The sequence below is a fragment of the Erythrolamprus reginae genome, chromosome 1 (assembly GCF_031021105.1).
Source record: "Erythrolamprus reginae isolate rEryReg1 chromosome 1, rEryReg1.hap1, whole genome shotgun sequence".
Taxonomy (NCBI): Eukaryota; Metazoa; Chordata; class Lepidosauria; order Squamata; family Dipsadidae; genus Erythrolamprus; species Erythrolamprus reginae.
The window spans coordinates 89,764,087-89,784,396 of NC_091950.1; the positions used below are offsets into that span (position 1 = coordinate 89,764,087).

Sequence of the window (20,310 nt, forward strand, 5' to 3'; positions counted from 1 at the left end):
CCCACCTTTGGTAAGAATGAAAAATCCAACCAGTAGAAGCACAGAAAATAACTGTCAATTTGAAAAACAAATGCATCAAAAATGTTATTGTTTAAAGATGTCTCCCAGACATATTTCCTTTTGGGAAACTTGGCTTCTTTGGAGGGGGAAAGGCCCCCCTGATCTATTAAAGTAGTGTTTATTCAGAATAAGTCAAGCAAATCTCTCATTTCTAAAGAGTAATAAATTGTTTTCATTTTGGATCTTAAAACTCAAATTTCAAAGTGGAAGGAAGTGATAATTCAGAGGCATCTTGTCCCAGTATGATAGTTCCTCGTTTCTATTAACATGCAGAAAGTTGTCGTACCAAGAAGACACAATTAAAATCCATCATCATTTTTTTTACTAGTTCTTCATTTTTCTTCTAGAATATTTTTAATCTCACTAAGAATTAGTCCAGTCAGTCATTATAATAGATTAACCTATATTTCTCTTGCTTTAAGTCAGAGTATTTCTTTTTAGGATTGATGAAAAACTGCTTGTTCCTGTCCCACCAAAGCCGTTGACTGAAAAAAACCTGCTACAGATGTAATGAGGAATAGGTGGCTTTCTCTGTAGACTGATAAATACTTTTATTCACACTTGAATGAACTCTTGTTTTTAAAAAAACTTTTATTGTGAGTTTTCAAAAGTTTTACAAACATATTTAAGAACACAAAATTACATTAACATAGAGCAAGAAAACAAAACAAAAAAGAGATAACAGTACAGTATAATACAAGTAATACAAGTAGCGTACAAAGAAAAAAACATGCTACATTATTATTATTAACATTTTACTAATATTCACTTCCTTGACATCAGTGTAATGTTAATATTTGTAAATTTATAGATTTTTCTTTTTTCAAGCCATATATACAGTTTCTCCCATGTGAATATTTCTTTCTTTTGTTCATTACATTATTCTAATTATAATTCTTATTTCTGCACAATCCAGCATTTTGTTAACTACCGTTATTTCGGGGGGCATGTGTTCAAATTAAATGAACCCTTAAATGAACATTAGAATAATCAGAAACTGCTGGTTGAGTCTGCTTCTGGGTTGAGGTCAATGGACCTCTGACGAGAACTCTCCAGGATAGGCTTGAAAAAGAAGCATTTGAGTCTACGGAGAGGGGAGGCATACAAATCTAATAAATAAATAAAATAAAATAAAATACTTTGATCAACAGACAGCCATGCCAGAAGTATGTTGGATGTCAAGGAAAGATCGAAAGGCATTGTTGATTATAAGTAATTTGGGCTGCCGACATAGCACTGCACATTAACTTTTCTCTACCTCTGCCCTGATAAGGTTAATGATGAAATTATTATGGATGTTCAGTATTGTGAAGCCACTCAGTGATAATTGGAGAAAGAGATCTCCGACATGGTCCTCTGCGTTACTCACTTATACCTTTTCTCATCAGTTCCACTATGATTGATCTGTTTGAAATAAAATGTTCTTAAGGTTTGTTACCCTACTGGAGACATTTGCTCTCAGTGTCATCAGTACAGCCATATTGATTCAGGAGGGAAGTGTTTTTAATAGGAAAGTGAACACAAGAACAAGGGGACACAATCTGAAGTTAGTTGGGGGAAAGATCAAAAGCAACATGAGAAAATATTATTTTACTGAAAGAGTAGTAGATCCTTGGAACAAATTTCCAGCAGACGTGGTTGGTAAATCCACAGTAACTGAATTTAAACATGCCTGGGAGAAACATATATCCATCCTAATATAAAACACAAGAAGTAGTATAAGGGCAGACTAGATGGACCATGAGGTCTTTATCTGCCGTCAATCTTCTATGTTTCTATAATTCTTCCTTCCTTCTTACTCCCTTCTCAGGATACTAGTTGAGATTTGCCCTAGATAGGTTATTCCAAAAATATACTCAAACTCACCAGCTAAACAGTCATGGGGACGGATAGCCCCAGTGTGGCCCCTCTTCATTCTCCACCACAATGGGCTTATTATAATTTATAACTTATGCTTATTATAATTTATGTTTGGTATGTATGTGCTGTTTGGTTTTTTAAATTGATAGGGTTTTTAGTTTTTTCTTAATATTAGATTTGTGCCTGTACAATATTGTTTTATCGCTTGTTGTGAGCCGCCCCGAGTCTTTGGAGAGGGGCGGCATACAAATCTAATAAATTATTATTATTATTAATTATTAACTGGACAGCCTTCCCTTTTGCTTCCAAGGCTGGCCAATTGTGCTTTCATTCAGTAGACTGCTTGTAAGAAAAACACCCCAGACCATGAGAATAAAAGCTAAAAATCTTTATTAACCACATGATATATATATATCATAGAAACATTTATCAAACATAACATATATCAAACATAACATATATCAAACATAACATATATCAAACATAACATAAAGACGCCAATATGATAATACCGTATCATATCAGGACCAATTGAAGACACTCAAAAGGTGTACTCAAAAGGTAAAGTACCTAACTTCAAGAACCATCTTTTATAGTATTTTAATGTCTGGTTTACACCCCCTTCCTCCTGTCCATATATGGGGTTGTCTTGCATCCAATTTCATCATAGTTCCTTGGAACTCTCTAGATTAATCCATCAAGCCTTTATGAATGTTTCTTGGCCTAAACAATAGGATTTCTTCATCTTGATACAGGATGTAAACATGTTATTGTACTGTTTGTTTTTCTGGCAAGGACTGCTGTCCAAAAGGTCGGAAGTTTAGTACTCCTATAAGAGTGTTCCGTATCTATCTAGGCCTTAGATGCCTAGATTCTATAGATAATTCTCTCAATCCCTCCTCTTTTTTTCTAAGAATTATTCAAATCCTTAGAATATGTCTATCATAATGCAGACCACCCAATTCGTGGGGATATTCATCCTTATGCCAGCGGACCTTCCATCAGAAAATGCAAACTAAAGTACATTCGATACATAATACACAACTTAATACAATGCGTATGATAACTCCTACAAATGAGTCTGGCAACCAAGAGTTGGAGTGTTCCATATGTCACTAGATGTAGCATTGTATGATTCTACTCCTAACTACGGTTTCTTGTGCCGTATCTCTACTTGAATAACTCATCTCCCATGTCTATATCTATACGTCTTTATGGCCACTCTATTTTATATTATAGATTCATTACCTCCTTTTCCAATGCACATGTTCAATGCCTCATTTGCTTAAATTGAGTTCTGTAAGGCCCACCAGGGACATATACTCAACAAACCATCTTATATGTTTGTATTATACTACTCCTTGTATCTCATCCATGAGTGTGGGATATGTCACCAATTACATTCTATTCTCAGGGTCTTGATCAAACAACATTTGTAAAGATAGGCCACTAAATAAACCATTATCTTGGTATATGCTTATAATGGGGTACATATACCATTTCTCCACCTTCTGGGACATGTTTATATATTGTTCCTTTCACCTCACCTTTCTCTATTGTAATGCCTGCTAATACATGACTATCATGTTCTAGTGTAGAATGATTTTTCTTCTCAGTTACCCTTTCACAAATGACCCATTTGTTTACAAAAAATGTTACCTCCATAAATGTTAGATTTGTCTATTGTGCAGGGCTCATCTAATCCATGTACAAGAATGCATAAGCATGAACATATAAGTCACCAAATAAAACCCCACTTGTCCTAGGGCTTCAGCTTTTTCCTTTTCCAGCAACTCTATGGATAATTGTGTTCACACCTCTTGCCTATATATTACATATCAATTGGCTGGTAACATATTTCCCTACAATCACTTCTTCAAACAATAGGGGACATATATGCATTATATCTAGCTTGTTAATTCCCCTTTTCTTAACGTGTCTCCCATCTCCCTTGTTTAACTTCGTCTCATTTCATTCACATAGCTTATTGCACAGTTTTTCTAAGGCTACATTGTATAAAAATACCAGTTTGGAAGGTGCTTTTGTTTCATGATATAGCAATAATAATTCTTCTTCTATAATCCTACACTTCTTATATAAAGGTGTGTAATCTATACTTATAAAAATATTACTTATAAATAACTTCCACTTCATAGCTTCATCCCAATCCTTTTTCTTCCACATTTGTACTGTGAATATTTTCCTACTGGCACTCCATTACTGAAAGTGGATCTGAGGCATATTCCAGTTTTCAAATCTGGATCAATTAATGCTAGTGATGATGTTTGTGTATACCAATGATCCTGTCCGGTATGGAAACAGAGCTGCTATCCTATCACCAGGTGATTAGATAACACAGCCTCTGATCCCATCCCTTTGTGTACAGTACAGTGATCCCTCGATTAGCATGGTCTCGATTAGCGCGAAACGCTGCAACGCGGTTTTTCAAAAAATATTAATTAAAAAATAATTAATAATAAAATAATCAAAATAATAATCAGTCTTCTATGTTTCTATGTTTCTATGTTTCTTTAATTTAAAAGCTTGCGAGGATCATTTCCCGCACGCACGCGCACCATCCACCACCTACCCTCTCCTCACACGCACACACAGCACGTTTGTTTCGGACGTCCAACCTCCTCCACAATTCCCGTCTCGGGGTTGCACCTTCGGGGGCATCGGAGGCTGCCAACTGAGCACGACTTGCCAGAAGTTTCGTGACTAGAGCGCGTTTGGATAGGAAAAGACGGACGGGGTGGGAAAGGGCGGGAACGAGGACGGGCGACGGCGATTGTCTCATCTTCCCGAGCGAGAAGAAGAAGAAGAAGCGGTGCCAGTCCCGCCTTCCTGTTGAAGGGATAGGGCTGTCCGGAATTCCCTCCCTGTCACAGGAGAAAGCTTCAGTTTCCCCTTTGCCTTTACCCCATCTTCGGCTCCTCGCTGCTTCCGCGCTGCGGAGCAGATCAGCTGTTGGGCGGCTGAAGGAACCTTCCCTTGGTCTTCCCCGCCGCCCACACGCAAACTCCACCATCTGCGCATGTGCGGCCATGAAAAAAATGGCACGCATGCGTAGATGGTGTTTTTACTTCCGCATCCAGTATAACGCGAAAATCGGTTAGCGCGGGAGGTCTTGGAACGTAACCCCCGCGCTAACCGAGGGATCACTGTATAACATTCCACAAAACAATCACCAACTTTATTATCACATTCATGCTGCTATGTATTATGTGTACTAGCCCCCCCCCCATCGTATAGTTGCATGTCATGTGTATATGTGACAGTATTGTATACACTAACACTCTGAAATCAGGGGCTTACATTCACAAATTTCCACAACATAAATGTGACCTATTCAGATATATCCTCTTCTCTATGAGAATGGCAATGGCAAAATAAATCATTCATACCCAGATTCACAAATCCACCCTCCAAAGTTCCATTTATGTTAAAAAAAAACATTAAAAGGTTTCTTAGTCCTTCTTTCTCTCACTCTGCTTTCGGGAGACACTGATAAACTGACAAAGTCCATTCCTTCATGCATCAGACCCTTCATATGTGTCCATGGCGTGCACAGTCATCTCAATCATTATCAGTCTTTTCAATGGACATTCCCAAATAAACTTCCAGTTGAGTCCAGTTAGGTTTTCACTCAGGAATCAGTCCTCACTCTTAAAATTATGCACTTGTAAATAAGCCACCAGCCCGTCAGACCTTAAACGAGAAAAAACTGGGACAAGTTTCTTTTAGTTGTTTCAGAGACAATTTAGCATCTCAGTGCATCTCGTTCCAGTATTACACACTTAAATATACATTGCATAATCATTTATACACATACAAATGCTAAAGGTAAACGTTTCAAAGTTGTTATAACTTTATGCTGCTTCTGAGATTCAATTTTCTCCCCAGCCTTTGCCAAATATACTCAGACAGAAGAGAATCCTTTTCAGTTCCCTATTCTACTAAATAGACCATAAAACGTGTACCTATATCATTATTAATATACATTATTAATATACATATACTTTTCCATACCAAGGCATATTTGTTTCACTATATCCTATGGCTGCCCTATCTAAACTCGTACTGTTTGGAATTTGATACGGTTGCAATCTAATATTTGTGCAGCTTTCAAGAGGGGAAAAATGTGTTACTTTCCACTCTCATTTTACCCCTTATTTATTTTGCAAAATGACAAGAATGCTACCCATGGAGATTATTCAACTGTACAAGAAAGAGTAACCTGTCTTTCTGCATATTAAAACAACAACAACAGCAGGATGAATGCCTGAAAAAAGCTCATTAATCTAACATGAGGGGATAAGATAAAACTGAATGAAACACACTTGATATTGTTAGTAAGATAATTCACATAGCTGGTTCTGGACTGGCTATTCCAGATCATTAAGAGAGGGCAGGTGAATTAGGAATTTAGTATCAATCTGAGTATTCAGTCTGTTCTTGCTATGGGCTGGTGATTGGAACTTTAGACAAGTAGATGGGGGGCAGACTAATGATTCACTTTCAATCTTTGCTACTAAAATTATCTACAAGGAACTATGGGATATAATAATCCTCTCTGCAAAGGACTAAGAGATAAAGCTGCTGTAATAACTAGTTCCTTAAACCTTGTGAATGTTTTTTGCACTTAAACTTTTCTGGAAGCTTTCCCTCTTAAAATGAGGAAATCATTCAACTTGATGGTGAGCATCACAGAGTTTAGATTGGGTATGTTCCATCTTACTGAAGACTTCTGTGTTCTGGATGTAGTGTGTATTAAAGTTTGTTGCAAAAATCAAAACCAGAAGTACACATAGATGAATGATCCAGCTGGATTCATAAACCTCTTTATAAACATAGTAACTGATGAATTTATAATTACCATCAAGCAGTTACAGACAGCAGAGAACAGTTTATTATTTATTTATTTATTATTTGGATTTGTATGCCGCCCCTCTCCGAAGACTGACTGACTAACTAACTAACTAACTAACTAACTAACTAACTAACTAACTCAGTTAGTTTCATTTCAGCAGAGTTCAGAGTGAGAGAGTACAGAGTGGGCAAAGGGCAGAGTAGACTGAGCCACGCCCAGCCTTAAGTTCCAGTTTCGATTCTCTGCACAGACTCAGAAGTGGTTAGCTCCCATTGGCTGACTTAGTTGCTATATGTATTCATTGGCTAACCTTGTTAACATGGCCTCCCAGTCATGAATATTCTAAAAGTGCGGGGCAAGTGTGGGAGTTTGCAGTCAGTAGTGTCAAGTCCAATAAATGTAACATTTCCAAATATTGATCTGTAGACAGGCTACAGGTGCAAGAAGAAGCAAACTAGCCATGTGGTGCAGGAGGAAGCAAACTGGCAATGAATAAGTAAACTGGCAATGAGGTAAGTTAGAATCCATCCTTAGATACGTGTCAGATTGGATTGTGCAGTATGCAAAACATCAAAGTCCAAGGCATTCCCAGTGAGCAAGTGTAGCCCAAGGCAGAGAACAAGAGATCTAGAACTGCAGGTTTGGTACATGCAGATTTGGATTGGCAAATGCAACCCAGTTTGAGAAGAGCAAAGTATGTGCTGGTCATTGTAGATGATTACAGCAGGTTTGGGTTCTGCTACTTACTAAAGAGTAAACAGATAATAATTTGAGCAATGGGTAAACTTTGTAGAAAGGTATAAGCAACAGGTATGTCAGCTGCAAACTGACAAAGGTTCAGAATATAAGTCAACAAGTTTTCAACAATGGTTGGGACAGATGCACAAAATCCATATACAGCAGCTGAGAATGGTGTTGTTGAAAGGCGGAATGGAGCCCTGCAAATGATGAAAGACTCACTGCTGGATGATTCTGGTTTGAGCAGGTCATATTGGGGTGGAGCCATGTTGACTAGAGTGCCTTCTGTCCCCTGTCCTATTGCTCTCCTATATCTCCTATACCTTTCTTCTATTCCTATATCTCTTCTTCTATTCTTTCATTGATATGTTCTATTACTATAAATTCTTTTCTATTATTTCTTAGATATATTTTACTATGAGTATCTCCTCTATAACCTTCATCATGTATTTTACTATGTGTATATAGATATATACCCACTAAAACCCTCATTGTGTATTGGACAAACTAAATAAATAAATAAAATAAATAACTATTTAATTAATGGGCTGTGGAGTTCCTCCATTAATGATACTCCATATGCAGGGCTATATGAGAGAAAACCATCTCTGGCATATTTAAGACTTTTTCAAAGTACTGCAAGGGTGCCTATTCCAAAGGCAGTTGGAAGAAAAGGACAACCAAAGGCTAGAAAGCTCAGGTTTATGGGCTATGAGGAAGCCACAAAGGCTATCGTTTTAGCAATGGGAGCAAAAGAATAGTGATTTCCAGGTCGGCAGGTTTTGCATAGCAAAATTGGAACATAATTTCTGCAAATTTATGGAGTGACTCACTTAGTGATGGTGATCCACTCAGTAACAATAACTCACTTAGTGATGGTGTCAGCATTCAGGGTATTCAGGGCATTCAACTTATTCATTATAAGCTTAAAAAGCTATGAAGCAAGAAAGGGTTGACACACAGGAGCAGTCAATGCCATTCAGGTCAGAGTGATGGAACAAGGGGATTGCACCTGACAGGTATTCTGCTAGTAAAGTATGTAATGTATGCTGTGAGCCAAGAAACTATAAAGAAGTATTGGTGTGTTACCTAAAATTGAACAATTAAAATGAAAAGAAGCCATGGACAAGAAAATGAAATCCACGGGAGAACATGAAGTGCCACAGGGTAGCAAAGCTGTGGGATGTAAATGAATATACAAAAAGAATGTACTGCTCAATAATGAAGTTAACACGATTTATAAATCGAACAAAGCCATTTATGAGCAGGAGCATTCAGCCAGGAATTGGAATATATGTTTAGATAAAGCATTGAAGGGTCTTGGATTCAAGAGTTGCAAGGCTGATGGTTGCATATACAGTGATCCCCCGATTATCGCGAGGGTTCCGTTCCAAGACCCCTTGCGATAATCGTAAACTCGCGATGTAGCGGCACAGAAGTAAAAACACCATCTGCGCATGCGCGTCCTGTTTTCCATGGCCGCACATGCGCAGATGATAGAGTTTGCGTGTGGGAGGCGGGGAAGACCCCTTCGGCCGCCCAACAGCTGATCTGCTCCACAGCGCGGCAGCAGCGAGGAGCTGAAGATGGGGTTTCCCCGTTGCCCAGGCAACGGGGAAACCCCAAGATCGCTTGCCGCTTGCCCGTTCGCCCGCCCGCCCGGCTCCTCGCTGCTGCGGCGCTGCAAGCGAGCAGCCGGGCGGGCAGGCGAACGGGCAAGCGGCAAGCGATCTTGGGGTTTCCCCTTTGCCTGGGCAACGGGGAAACCCCAAGATCGCTTGCCGCTTGCCCGTTCGCCCGCCCGCCTGGCTGCTCGCTTGCAGCAGCTGAGTCCTGAAGCCAGACGGCAAAGGCGAACTTCCGCGTTTGGCTTCGGGACTCAGCTGGGAAGCGGCGCTGGGGTCTTACTGGCCGCCCACGCAAAGGGGAAACCCCGGCTCCTCGCTGATGCCCGCCGCTTGCCCTCCCGCCAGCAAGAGGGGGAAGACCCAGGGAAGCCGCCCAGCAGCTGATCTGCCCGGGGAACGCAAACTCCACCATCTACGCATGCGTGGCCATAGAAAAAAGGGGCACGCATGCGCAGATGGTGTTTTTACTTCCGGGTGGAAAAATCGCGATATAGCGATTAGCAATGATCGAGAGCGCGAAACTCGGGGGATCACTGTACACTGGAAATTTAAAAGGTGGGGGTTGTAACTATTAGCATGTGGAAGATCTTTGTTTCATTGCAAAGGATTGATTGCAGTAAAAGGGTTCTCAAGTATTTGAAGGGAACTGTGAATGTGGGTCTTCAAACACAGGTCTAGGAAGAATATTAAATTATTCGATTTATGTCTTTCTCAATGATGAAGGGAGGAGTGTTGGATTATTCATGAACTTGGAGAGACAAGGTCATAAATAGACATAGCAACTAAGTCAGCCAATGAGAGCTAAACACATCTGAATCTCTGCAGAGAATCACCAAAAGTAGAACGCTAAGCATGGCTCAGCCTACTCTACTCTCGTCTCTCTCTGAACTCTGAACTAGAAGCTGCTTGTATTTTGCTTGTAACTGCTACTATGTTGAAGAAAAAAATCTACTTGTGGTATTGTATATATTAGTGATGGCGAACCTATGGCATGGGTGCCACAGGTGGCATGCAGATCCATATCTGCAGGCACATGAGCTGTTGCCCTAGCTCAGCTCCAATGTGCATGTGTGTGCTGGCCACCTGATTTTTGGCTTGCACAGAGGCTCTGGGAGGGCATTTTTGGCTTCCAGAGAGCCTCTGGGGAGATGGGGGAGGACGTTTTTATCCTCCCCCGGATCCAGGGAAGCCTTTGGAGCGTGGGGAGGGCAAAACACAAGCCTACTGGGCCTACCAGAAATTGGGAAACAGGCTGTTTCTAGCCTCCAGATGGTCTCCAGAGGGTGGGGGAAGCTGTGTTCACCTTCTCCAGGCATTGAATTATGACTGTGGGCACTCACACATATGCAATAGCATGAGCCCCTGCTCTTTCGGCACCTGAGGGAAAAAAAGGTTCGCCATCACTGGTGTATACATTATTATGTTAATAAAGAAGTTAATGAATGCAGCCGAATCAGATATCTGTGTGCGCTTCTGATTTATGCAACAAACTCTGATAGTACATTCCACTGATCTAACTAAAGGCTTTGGACATCTGAAGATACAGTTGGGCTGATGGGGGAGTTTGCAGTCAGAGGTGTCAAGCCCAATAAATGTAAGACTTCCAATTATTTGGTAAATCCATTAAGTATCACTCAAAGAGCTTTAATTACCATTGCCTTAATTATTGTTCCTTTTCTTTTTTCTTTTTTTAAAAAAAGCCTTGATATTCTGTTTGTTTTTACTTCTTCCAATTGTTTTTCATCATATTGACTATGTCCTAATATTTTTACAGAATATCTATGAATTCACTTTCTTATTTTTCAGTAATATGGCTATGGTGGTTTTCAGTTACATGTTCTAAATTTTAAAATTCCACAAGATCTCTTCTGCATCTTTTCTAAAACCTTTCAGGCATATGGTCCTAGTAATTGTTCATAACTGTCAAGCCAAACTTTTCACATATGTTCCAATGTACTTTTTTTTTTTTTGCAACTGTGTCTGATGCGGCTTCAACTTAATTAGGGCAATTTTGCTCCAGCTACTAGTGAAAATTATAGTTTCAACTTTAACATAGTTTAATCTCTTATCTAGGTGTCATTTTTTATAGCACTGACTAGTACAATAACAAAGTATCATCATAGTATATAAATCAGCTAAAGCCCTCCAAAGCACAAACTAAAGTAAACAAAAGACCCAGTAACCCCACGGAAAAAAAAACCAAATTAGGAGTTATCAACAATATACAGGACAAGGACTGCAAAAACTGTTAGATATGACAGAAGCAAAAGACCAGCACATCCATGAACACTAATTTAGACAACATAGAACTACGCCGACTTCGGTATGACCTAAGCATGGTTCATAAAATTATCCGCTACAGTGTCCTACCTGTCAATGACTATTTCAGCTTTAACCACCACAATACACAAGCACACAATAGATACAAACTTAAAATATGACTTCAGCAAGAGTGCACTGGGGATGAAATCACAGACTCGAGTAATATGTTCTAGGCATTGACCACTCTGTTGCTGAAGTCGTATTTCCTACAATTGCGTTTGGAGCAGTTAACAGGACGACTGTCATTCTTGTTGATCTGTCACGTAACATAAGAGCACAGTCTGTTCAGCCTATAAAGTTGGGTTTATTGGTGCTAAGAGTGCAACCCTCTCATTTTTAACAGATTGTCCCCCAAAGCTATAAAAATTCTTAAGGCAAAGATTGAGCCATTTGGTTAGAAAAACCCCAGATCTTTTATAGCCAACAATCACCTGGAGGAAAGGAGAAAAACTCAAAAAAGCATGAATTAGAAATTAGAAGGTTTAGCTGGTTATTGAGTTTGAACTCTTTCAAAGCCACATGTCTCCTGCTGTGATAGGCTACTTCACTATCCACTCAAATTATTATTCTTGGGCCAAGAAGAGGAAAATATATACAGTTTATCCCTGTTAGATAAACTACAGAGCAATAGGATATGGACAGTAGGTATTCTACATTGGTTGTCTAAACTCCGCCTACATTCCAAAAATCTATTGCATTTCTGTTGCTACCGGTATGTTCAGAATCCTCATTTTCAAATCTATCTCTCCCCCCCTCCCTCCCTCTCTATATCTCTCAATAGATATCACTTTCTACAGATTCTGCAGTTGTGAAAATGAGTACCTGTCTGTCATTGTTGAGTGTGATATTGCTTAATATCATCCAAAATGCAGTTTCTAGACAGGCACCTCCTCGTGGCTTTAGATATGCCTCTTACGATGTGATCATCCCAAGGAAGTTGTCTCCCAAGTATGGGCAAGAAGAATCCCAGGATGTGAGCTACCTCCTGCACATTGAAGGAAATCCTTATGTGGTATTCCTCAGGCAAAGAAAGAACTTCATCCCTAAGATATTTCCTGTCTTCACCTATGATATAGCAGGAGATCTCCAAGTGGACCATCCATTTATCAACGTTGACTGTTTCTACCATGGATTTATACAGGGAAAGTCCTCTTCCCGAGTCACCCTCAGTACATGTTCAGGAGGACTGAGAGGTCTTGTGCAAATGGAAAATAAGACCTATGAAATTGAACCAGTCCAAGAATCTTCTACCTTTCAACACGTGGTGTTTCGGTTAGAAGCAGAGGAAGGGGCTGTCCGAATGACCTGTGGAGTAGTAGAGGAAGAGCAGAGCCATCAACAGGACATAATTCCTGAAACACAATATCTTGGAAACAAAGAGGTTTTTGGAAAATCCTGGTGGCCACATACGAGATATGTTAAAGTGGCAATTGTGATTGATCATGAACGATATTTGCAGTTTCACAGAAATGAATCTTTAATTATGGTGACAGTTTTAGATATAGTCCACACTGCAAATTCATTCTATGAATCACTTTCTGTTCATCTGTCAATAACAGGCTTAGTGATCTGGTCACAAAATAACCTGATAAATGTTACCAGTTCATCAGTTTCAACACTTCATTTGTTTAATAAGTGGAGAAAAGACCATCTAATGAAAATTTTAAGAAATGATGTTGCACACTTATTTATATATATGCATCTTGCGAGAGAACTAGGAATTGCCTATCTTGGAACTATATGTAGCAGCCACTGGGCAAGTGCTGTTGTAGTATACAGAACTCCCAGTTTGTTTTTTATTTCTACAATATTTTCCCATGAACTGGGACATATTCTTGGAATGGGGGATGATGAAAGGTATTGTCGTTGTGAAAGGAGTGTTTGCATTATGTCACCATTTCCAGTAGAAACTGATCAATTTAGTAATTGCAGTTATAAGGCTTATTTCCACCGTAGAAACACTCGCTGTTTATTGGTCCCACCAAACACTAACACAAAATTTAATTATGAATTCTGTGGTAACAAAATAGTGGAAAAGGGAGAGCAGTGTGACTGTGGGTCAGAAACACAATGCAAGTCAGATCCCTGCTGTCAAGCTAATTGTATGTTGCGCCCTGATGCTGTTTGTGCCTTTGGACTGTGCTGTGCTAACTGCCAATATCGTCAACGTGGAACTGTTTGCAGAGAGAGGATTGGTAGTTGTGATCTCCCTGAATATTGCAATGGGACTTCAGAGCAGTGTCCAGAAGATATACATGTCCAAGATGGTGCCATGTGCAATGATGGTGTGTATTGTTATCATGGGAACTGCACGACTCATGAATTGCAGTGCAAAATGATATTCGGTAGTGGAGCAACAGTCGCTTCTGAAGTTTGCTTCATAGAAGTAAATACTAAAGGTGATCGCTTTGGCAACTGTGGCTTTAAACATGGAATTTACAAGAAATGTGATACTGGGAATAGCCTGTGTGGCCGTATCCAGTGTAAAAATATACAAATGCTTTCTGTAGAGGATCACACTACAATCATTCATACTTCCACTGGAGTTAATCAATGCTGGAGCACTGACTACCATCCTGGGATGAAGGGAAATGATATTGGAGCAGTGAGAGATGGTACTCCTTGTGGCAATAACATGATGTGTATTGAGGGTAGTTGTGTCAATGTGTCCATTTTGAATTATGACTGTAATGTGACAAGGTGCCATAACCGGGGAATTTGTAACACTCTCAAACACTGTCACTGTGATGTTGGATGGGCCCCTCCAGACTGTAGATATAAAGGCTATGGTGGTAGCATAGATAGTGGGCCATCTCCAGTTATCATACAGATGAAAGCTAACATGAAAGCCTCAGCTGTAGTTGGAATACTCTGTGCTTTTTTTCTCACAATTGTTTGTACCGGCCTGTTGATCTGGTTTAAGAACGGGCTCAGAAACCCACTGGGAAACGTTCAGGGAAGAGTCCATGCTACGAAATCAAATGATGAAGGAACACCAGTATAACCCACCTTTGGTAAGTGAAAAATCCACCCAGTATAAGCACAGGAAATAACTGTCAATTTGAAAAACAAATACATCAAAAATGTCAGGGGAACGGCCCCCCTGATCTATGTAAAGAAGTGTTTATTCAGAGTAAGTCAAGCAAATCTCTCATTTCTAAAGATTAATAAATTGTTTTCATTTTGGATCTTAAAACTCCAAATTCAAAGTGGAACGAAGAGATAATTTAGAGGCATCTTGTCCCAGTGTGATGGTTCCTGGTTTCTATTAACATTGTTTCTGCTGGTCTGATAATCTGGTTGAAGGATTTATTTATTTTATCTTTATTTATTTTCAATCCTGCGACGCTCCCACATTCTTCAATTAAATCTATTAGCTTTAATATAGATTCTGTTGGGTCTTCTAAAATAAATACCACGTCGTCGGCAAATGCTTGTGTTTTATAAATTTCTTTTTTAATCTTCAGTTTTTTTATTTCCTTATCTGCTCTTATTTTTATCAGCAATGCTTCCAGTGTTAAAATAAATAATAATGGTGATATTGGACAACCTTGTCTTACTCCTTGCTGTATTGCTACTTTTTCGGTCTGTTCACTGTTTATTATGATTTTGGCTGATATATAGAATATATAGCATCTATTATATTAAAAAAACTTTGTTCCTACCTCCATCTTGTTTCGTTGTATTTTCATAAAATTCCAATCTACATTATCAAATGCTTTTTTCGCATCTAGGAATATAAGTGACATTTGTTTTTCTGGGTGCTGTTCATAATATTCTAATGTATTTACTATTATTCTTAAATTATTTTTAATTTGTCTTCCTGGCAGGAATCCATTTTGATCACTATGTATCATATCATTTATAATACTTTTAAACCTATTAGCAAATATTGATATAAAAAATTTATAATCTACATTTAACAGTGAAATTGGTCTATAATTCTCAATTTTTTCTTTTTCTGTGTCCGCCTTATGTATTAAGGTTATTAAAGTTTCTGACCATGTTTTAGGTAATTTACCTTCTGTCATTATTTGGTTATATATCTCGAACATATTTGAGAAAAGTATTTCTATATCCAACTTGTAGAATTCTACTGGTATCGCATGTGGGCCCATCGCTTTGTTGTTTTTCTGGTTCTTTATCATCTTTGCTGTTGTATTTCAGTTAATACCGGTAAATCTATTTTTCCCAAATATTCAAAAATTAAATCCTCACTTATTTCTTATTTCTTATATAATTGTCTATAAAATTCTAATACTATTTCCTTTTTGTCTTTTGTTCTATGTTTTATTATACCTTTTGAATCTATCAAATTTTTTATAATTTTATTTTCTCTCTCTTTTCTTAGTTTATATGACAACCATCTTCCTGGTTTATTTGCATGTTCGAAGTATTCTTGTTTTGCTCTCTTTATCTTTTCTACGATTGGTTCTTGTTCTATTAATCTCAATCTGTGTCTTATTAATTCTCTCTGATTTTTAACTTTATCATCATTATCCTCTTTTTGCATTAACATTTCTAATTTTTTAAGATCTTCTACTAATTTTTCATAGCGTATTTTCTTTTCTTTGTTGTTGTTTTTTGCTATAAAAGATATTGTTAACCCACGTATGTATGCCTTTGTTGTGTCCCATAAATTTTGAGGAGTAGTATCACTATTTTTGTTTATTTTTTAAAAAATCTCTAATTCTTTCTCTATCCATTTTTTATACTTAGGATCTTTTATTATGTTTCTATTCATTGACCAATTATTTATTTTCCTTTTTCCTTTCCAATATATACATAAAGGATTATGATCTGCCCAAGTATTTGTCTCTATTTCTATCTTACTGATTTGTTCCATTATATGGGCTGGAGCCCAGGCCATGTCAATTCTAGACCAGGTCTTATGTGGGTTAGAATAAAAAGTATATTGTTTGTCTTTTAAATGGTATTCTCGCCATATATATTTTAATGATAATTCTGTACTCATTTTCCAAAATGTCACAGGTAAGATTACCTTTTTTTCTTTTATTTTCCCAGTATAATCCATTTGATCATCTGAGATTGGATTAAAATCTCCTATTATTATCATCATATTTTCAATTGATAATTCACTTATTTTTTCATGTAAATCTTTATAAAATTGTTTTGGGTTGTCATTTGGTGCATAAATTGAAACAATTACAAGAGGTTTTGTTTCTAAGTCTAATTGTACTATTAAAATCCTTCCGTCATTGTCATTATATATTTCTTTAGATTCAATTAATTAATCTATATATATTGCCACTCCTCTTTTCTTTTGATTGGCCAAACTAGTATATAATTTCCCCAATTTTGAATTGTTAAGAAGACTCCATTTTGATTTTTTGATATGAACTTCTTGTAAAATATTTATGTGCACTTTTTGTTTTGTGAGTTTGGTTAATATTTGGTTTCTTTTCCTTGGATTATTCAATCCGTTTACATTGACTGAAAAAAAATTCAAATCATGTGCCATCTTTATTTGTAGTATCTGTTAGCTTCTTTTGGATCTCAAAGTCTCGTTTCCAAAATTAATTCTTCTGAAGCCTGTGGTTGTTCCTGCTTCACTTCCTGTATTTCTTCCTCTCCTCCACCTGTGGCCCCCATCATGTCTTCATTACTCTTTGGTTCAATCCGGATTTGTTCAATTCTGTCCAATCCGCTGCGTGCTAGGAAGGATCTTGCTTGTTCCACACTTTCTATTTTCACTTTCGTTGATTGCCAAGTAAGAGTCAAACCTTCTGGTACCAGCCATCTAAAAACGATGTTCTTTTTAATTAAAATGCTTGTAAGAAAATAATATTCTCTTCTACTTTCTCGCACTCTTTTCGGAACTTGTTTCAAAATCATGATTTCTTTTCCATTACGTTGGAAAGTCTCGTTTCTTGTCAATCTCAGTATCTCGTCTTTGATTATTCTTCTTGAAAACTTAATATAGACTTCTCTTGGTATATTATGGCGTCTTATATACCCAGTCTGGACTCTGTAAACGTCGTCAATTTCTCTTATCAATTCTGCTGGATCTGCTTGCATAATTCCTCCTATAACTTCTGCCATTTTTGCAGATAGATCTTCATCTCTTTCTTCTTCGATATTTTGAAATCTCAAACCATGTGATGCGGATTGGAGTTCAAGGTTAGTTATTGCTATGTCAAAGCCTCTACGGGCCGCATAGTTGTAGTCTTCATATTCTTCCACTTTCTGTCCCATAGCTTGAATTTTTTCTCCTGCCACTTGTATTCTTTTTTCGCTGTTTTGTAGGTTTTGTTGCATGACTTTTATATTCCCATCCATTTCAGCGACGTTTCCTTTCACTTCTGTTATTTCAATTTTGAGATCAGCAATTTCTTTTTTAATCTCATCTTTCATCTCTTTCATCTCTTGCCTCATTTCTTGCTTCATTTCTTGCAGATACATTTTCATTTCCTCTTTATTAGTGTCAAGTTGAGTTTTTGTCTGAGTTTGTGTCTTCTGCATAAGATCTTGCTGCTAATACCTGCTAATGCATCTTGGATAGTCTGGAAATTTGAATCTGTGTGTGGCTTTTCTTTCTCTTTTTCTTTCTCCTTGGCCAACATTGTGGTTATTGTCCTTTGTTGTAATGGAGATGATGTTGGGGAGACTTTGGGTGTGGGAGTTGAAGTCGGAGTTGAAGTAGCTGTTTGTTTTCGCGTTGTTGTTGTCACCAAAGTCACACTTTGTGCCCTGTAAGAACCTTTCATATTACAAAATTTCTACCTTGTTTAGCAATCACTTAAATCAATCTCTTATTTATTCACAATTAAGAAAGAGAAAAGTTTTAAATCTATAATACTAGCAACAGAAAGTAATATTTAAAAATATTTAAAATATCAATTCAATTCTATTAATGCAGCAATTAATTAAAGAAAAGGAGGCCAGGGGGCTGAACTGGGAAACTATTGTGGTATCTGAGAAAAAAAGTGAACAATTGGTTAGTACTCTAAAGGACAATATCTCCATCTGCTTGGACAAAGAACTTGGAAAGCACTTTGATATACTAAAAGTCAAATGTTAAAGGCTAAAAATTGATATTTTATTTTTAAAAATATAATCATAATAGGCTGTGGAATACAGCTGGGTTGATGTAAAGACTTGTGAATTGTGATTTTGGTAACATGGAGGCATGTGATTATGAAGAGTTTATAGTTTTTAAAAAATATTATTTTGAGGATCTAAAGAGACACTTTTTGGAATGCAGATATGCTATGCTTTTGTACTCTACATTTGACTTTTAAAACTCCACCTACATTACAAAATCTATTGTTGCTAGGGTCAGAATCCTCATTTTCAAACATTTCATTCTATCCCAACATTTCTCACACACTCAATTCCCATGTGCCCATCCATATTGGAATTCATTTTCTAGAATAGAAATTCCTATCCTTCTTCGGTAAAATGAGTACCTGTCTGTCATTGTTGAGTATGATATTGCTTAATACCATCCAAAATGCAGTTTCTAAACAGGCACCTCCTCGGGGCTTCAGATATGCCTCTTACGACGTGATCATCCCAAGGAAGTTGTCTCCCAAGTATGGGCAAGAAGAACCCCAGGATGTGAGCTACCTCCTGCACATTGAAGGAAATCCTTATGTGGTATTCCTCAGGCAAAGAAAGAACTTCATCCCTAAGATATTTCCTGTCCTCACCTATGATACAGCAGGAGATCTCCAAGTGGACCATCCATTTATCAACGTTGACTGTTTCTACCATGGATTTATACAGAAAAAGTCTTCTTCTCGAATCACTCTCAGTACATGTTCAGGAGGACTAAGAAGTCTTGTGCAAATGGAAAATAAGATCTATGAAATTGAACCACTCCAAGAATCTTCTACCTTTCAAAATCTCTTTGTTTCCAAGATATTGTGTTTCGGTTAGAAGCAGAGGAAGGGGCTGTCCGAATGACTTGTGGGGTAGGAGAGGAAGAGCAGAACCATCAACAGAACATAATTCCCGAAACACAATATCTTGGAAACAAAGAGATTTTGGGAAAATCCTGGTGGCCACATACAAGATACGTTAATCGTTCATGGCAATTGTGATTGATCATGAACGATATTTGCAGTTTCACAAAAATGAATCTTTAATTATGATAAAAGTTCTAGATATTGTCCATGTTGCAAATTTATTTTATGTATTACTTTCTGTTCATCTGTCAATATCAGGCTTAGTGATCTGGTCACAAAATAATCTGATAAACGTTACCAGTTCATCAGGTTCAACACTTCATTTTTTTAATAAGTGGAGAAAAGACCACTTATTAGTTTAGTTTTAGTTAGTTTAACTGGGGTGGGATTTTTATGATGTATGGATGGGATGACCCCAATAAAACCCATTTATATAAAAACCAATCAAATCTTATGCATGCACACCATCCATAAAATAATATTTGGCCATGAAAGATGGACAATTCAGGGTCCCCAGGCCTGCCGGCAAAGCCAGGTCTTTGTGGCCTTTCAGAAAGCCAGTAGGGTGGGAGCAGTATGGACATCGGGGGGTAGTTGGTTCCATCGAGCCAGGGCAGCCACAGAATAGGCCCTCCCCTGGGGTCCTGCCAACCAACATTGTTTAGTCAATGGGACCTGGAGGAGGCCAACTCTGTGAGCTCTTATTGGTCTCTGGGAGGTATGCGGCAGGAGACAGTCCCATAAATAGTCTGGCCCTGAGCCATGTAGGGCTTTATAGGTAATAACCAACACCTTGAATTGTGCCCAGAGACTAATAGGAAGCCAGTGCATCTCGCAGAGAAAAGGTGTTATATGGGTGTACTGAGGAACACCCATAACAGCTCTCACAGCTGCATTC

The 20,310-nt window shown here is 38.0% G+C and overlaps 1 protein-coding gene across 1 annotated transcript; it reads left to right on the forward strand.

Annotated features, from left to right (window-relative positions):
• The first annotated feature begins 7,659 nt into the window (after positions 1-7,659).
• LOC139161847 (disintegrin and metalloproteinase domain-containing protein 20-like) lies at positions 7,660-14,485 on the forward strand. Its single transcript, XM_070741532.1, has 2 exons — positions 7,660-7,768; positions 12,279-14,485. The coding sequence occupies exons 1-2, from the start codon at positions 7,660-7,662 to the stop codon at positions 14,483-14,485; spliced, it is 2,316 nt and encodes a 771-aa protein (XP_070597633.1).
• The last annotated feature ends 5,825 nt before the right edge of the window (positions 14,486-20,310 follow it).

Excerpts from the sequence above, each read along its gene's own strand:
- LOC139161847 (XM_070741532.1), top strand. The coding sequence starts at position 7,660 with ATGGTTGGGACAGATGCACAAAATCCATATACAGCAGCTGAGAATGGT. Across the intron at positions 7,769-12,278 it reads CTCACTGCTGGATGATTCTG|ATTCTGCAGTTGTGAAAATG; the intron begins GTTTGAGCAGGT and ends CACTTTCTACAG.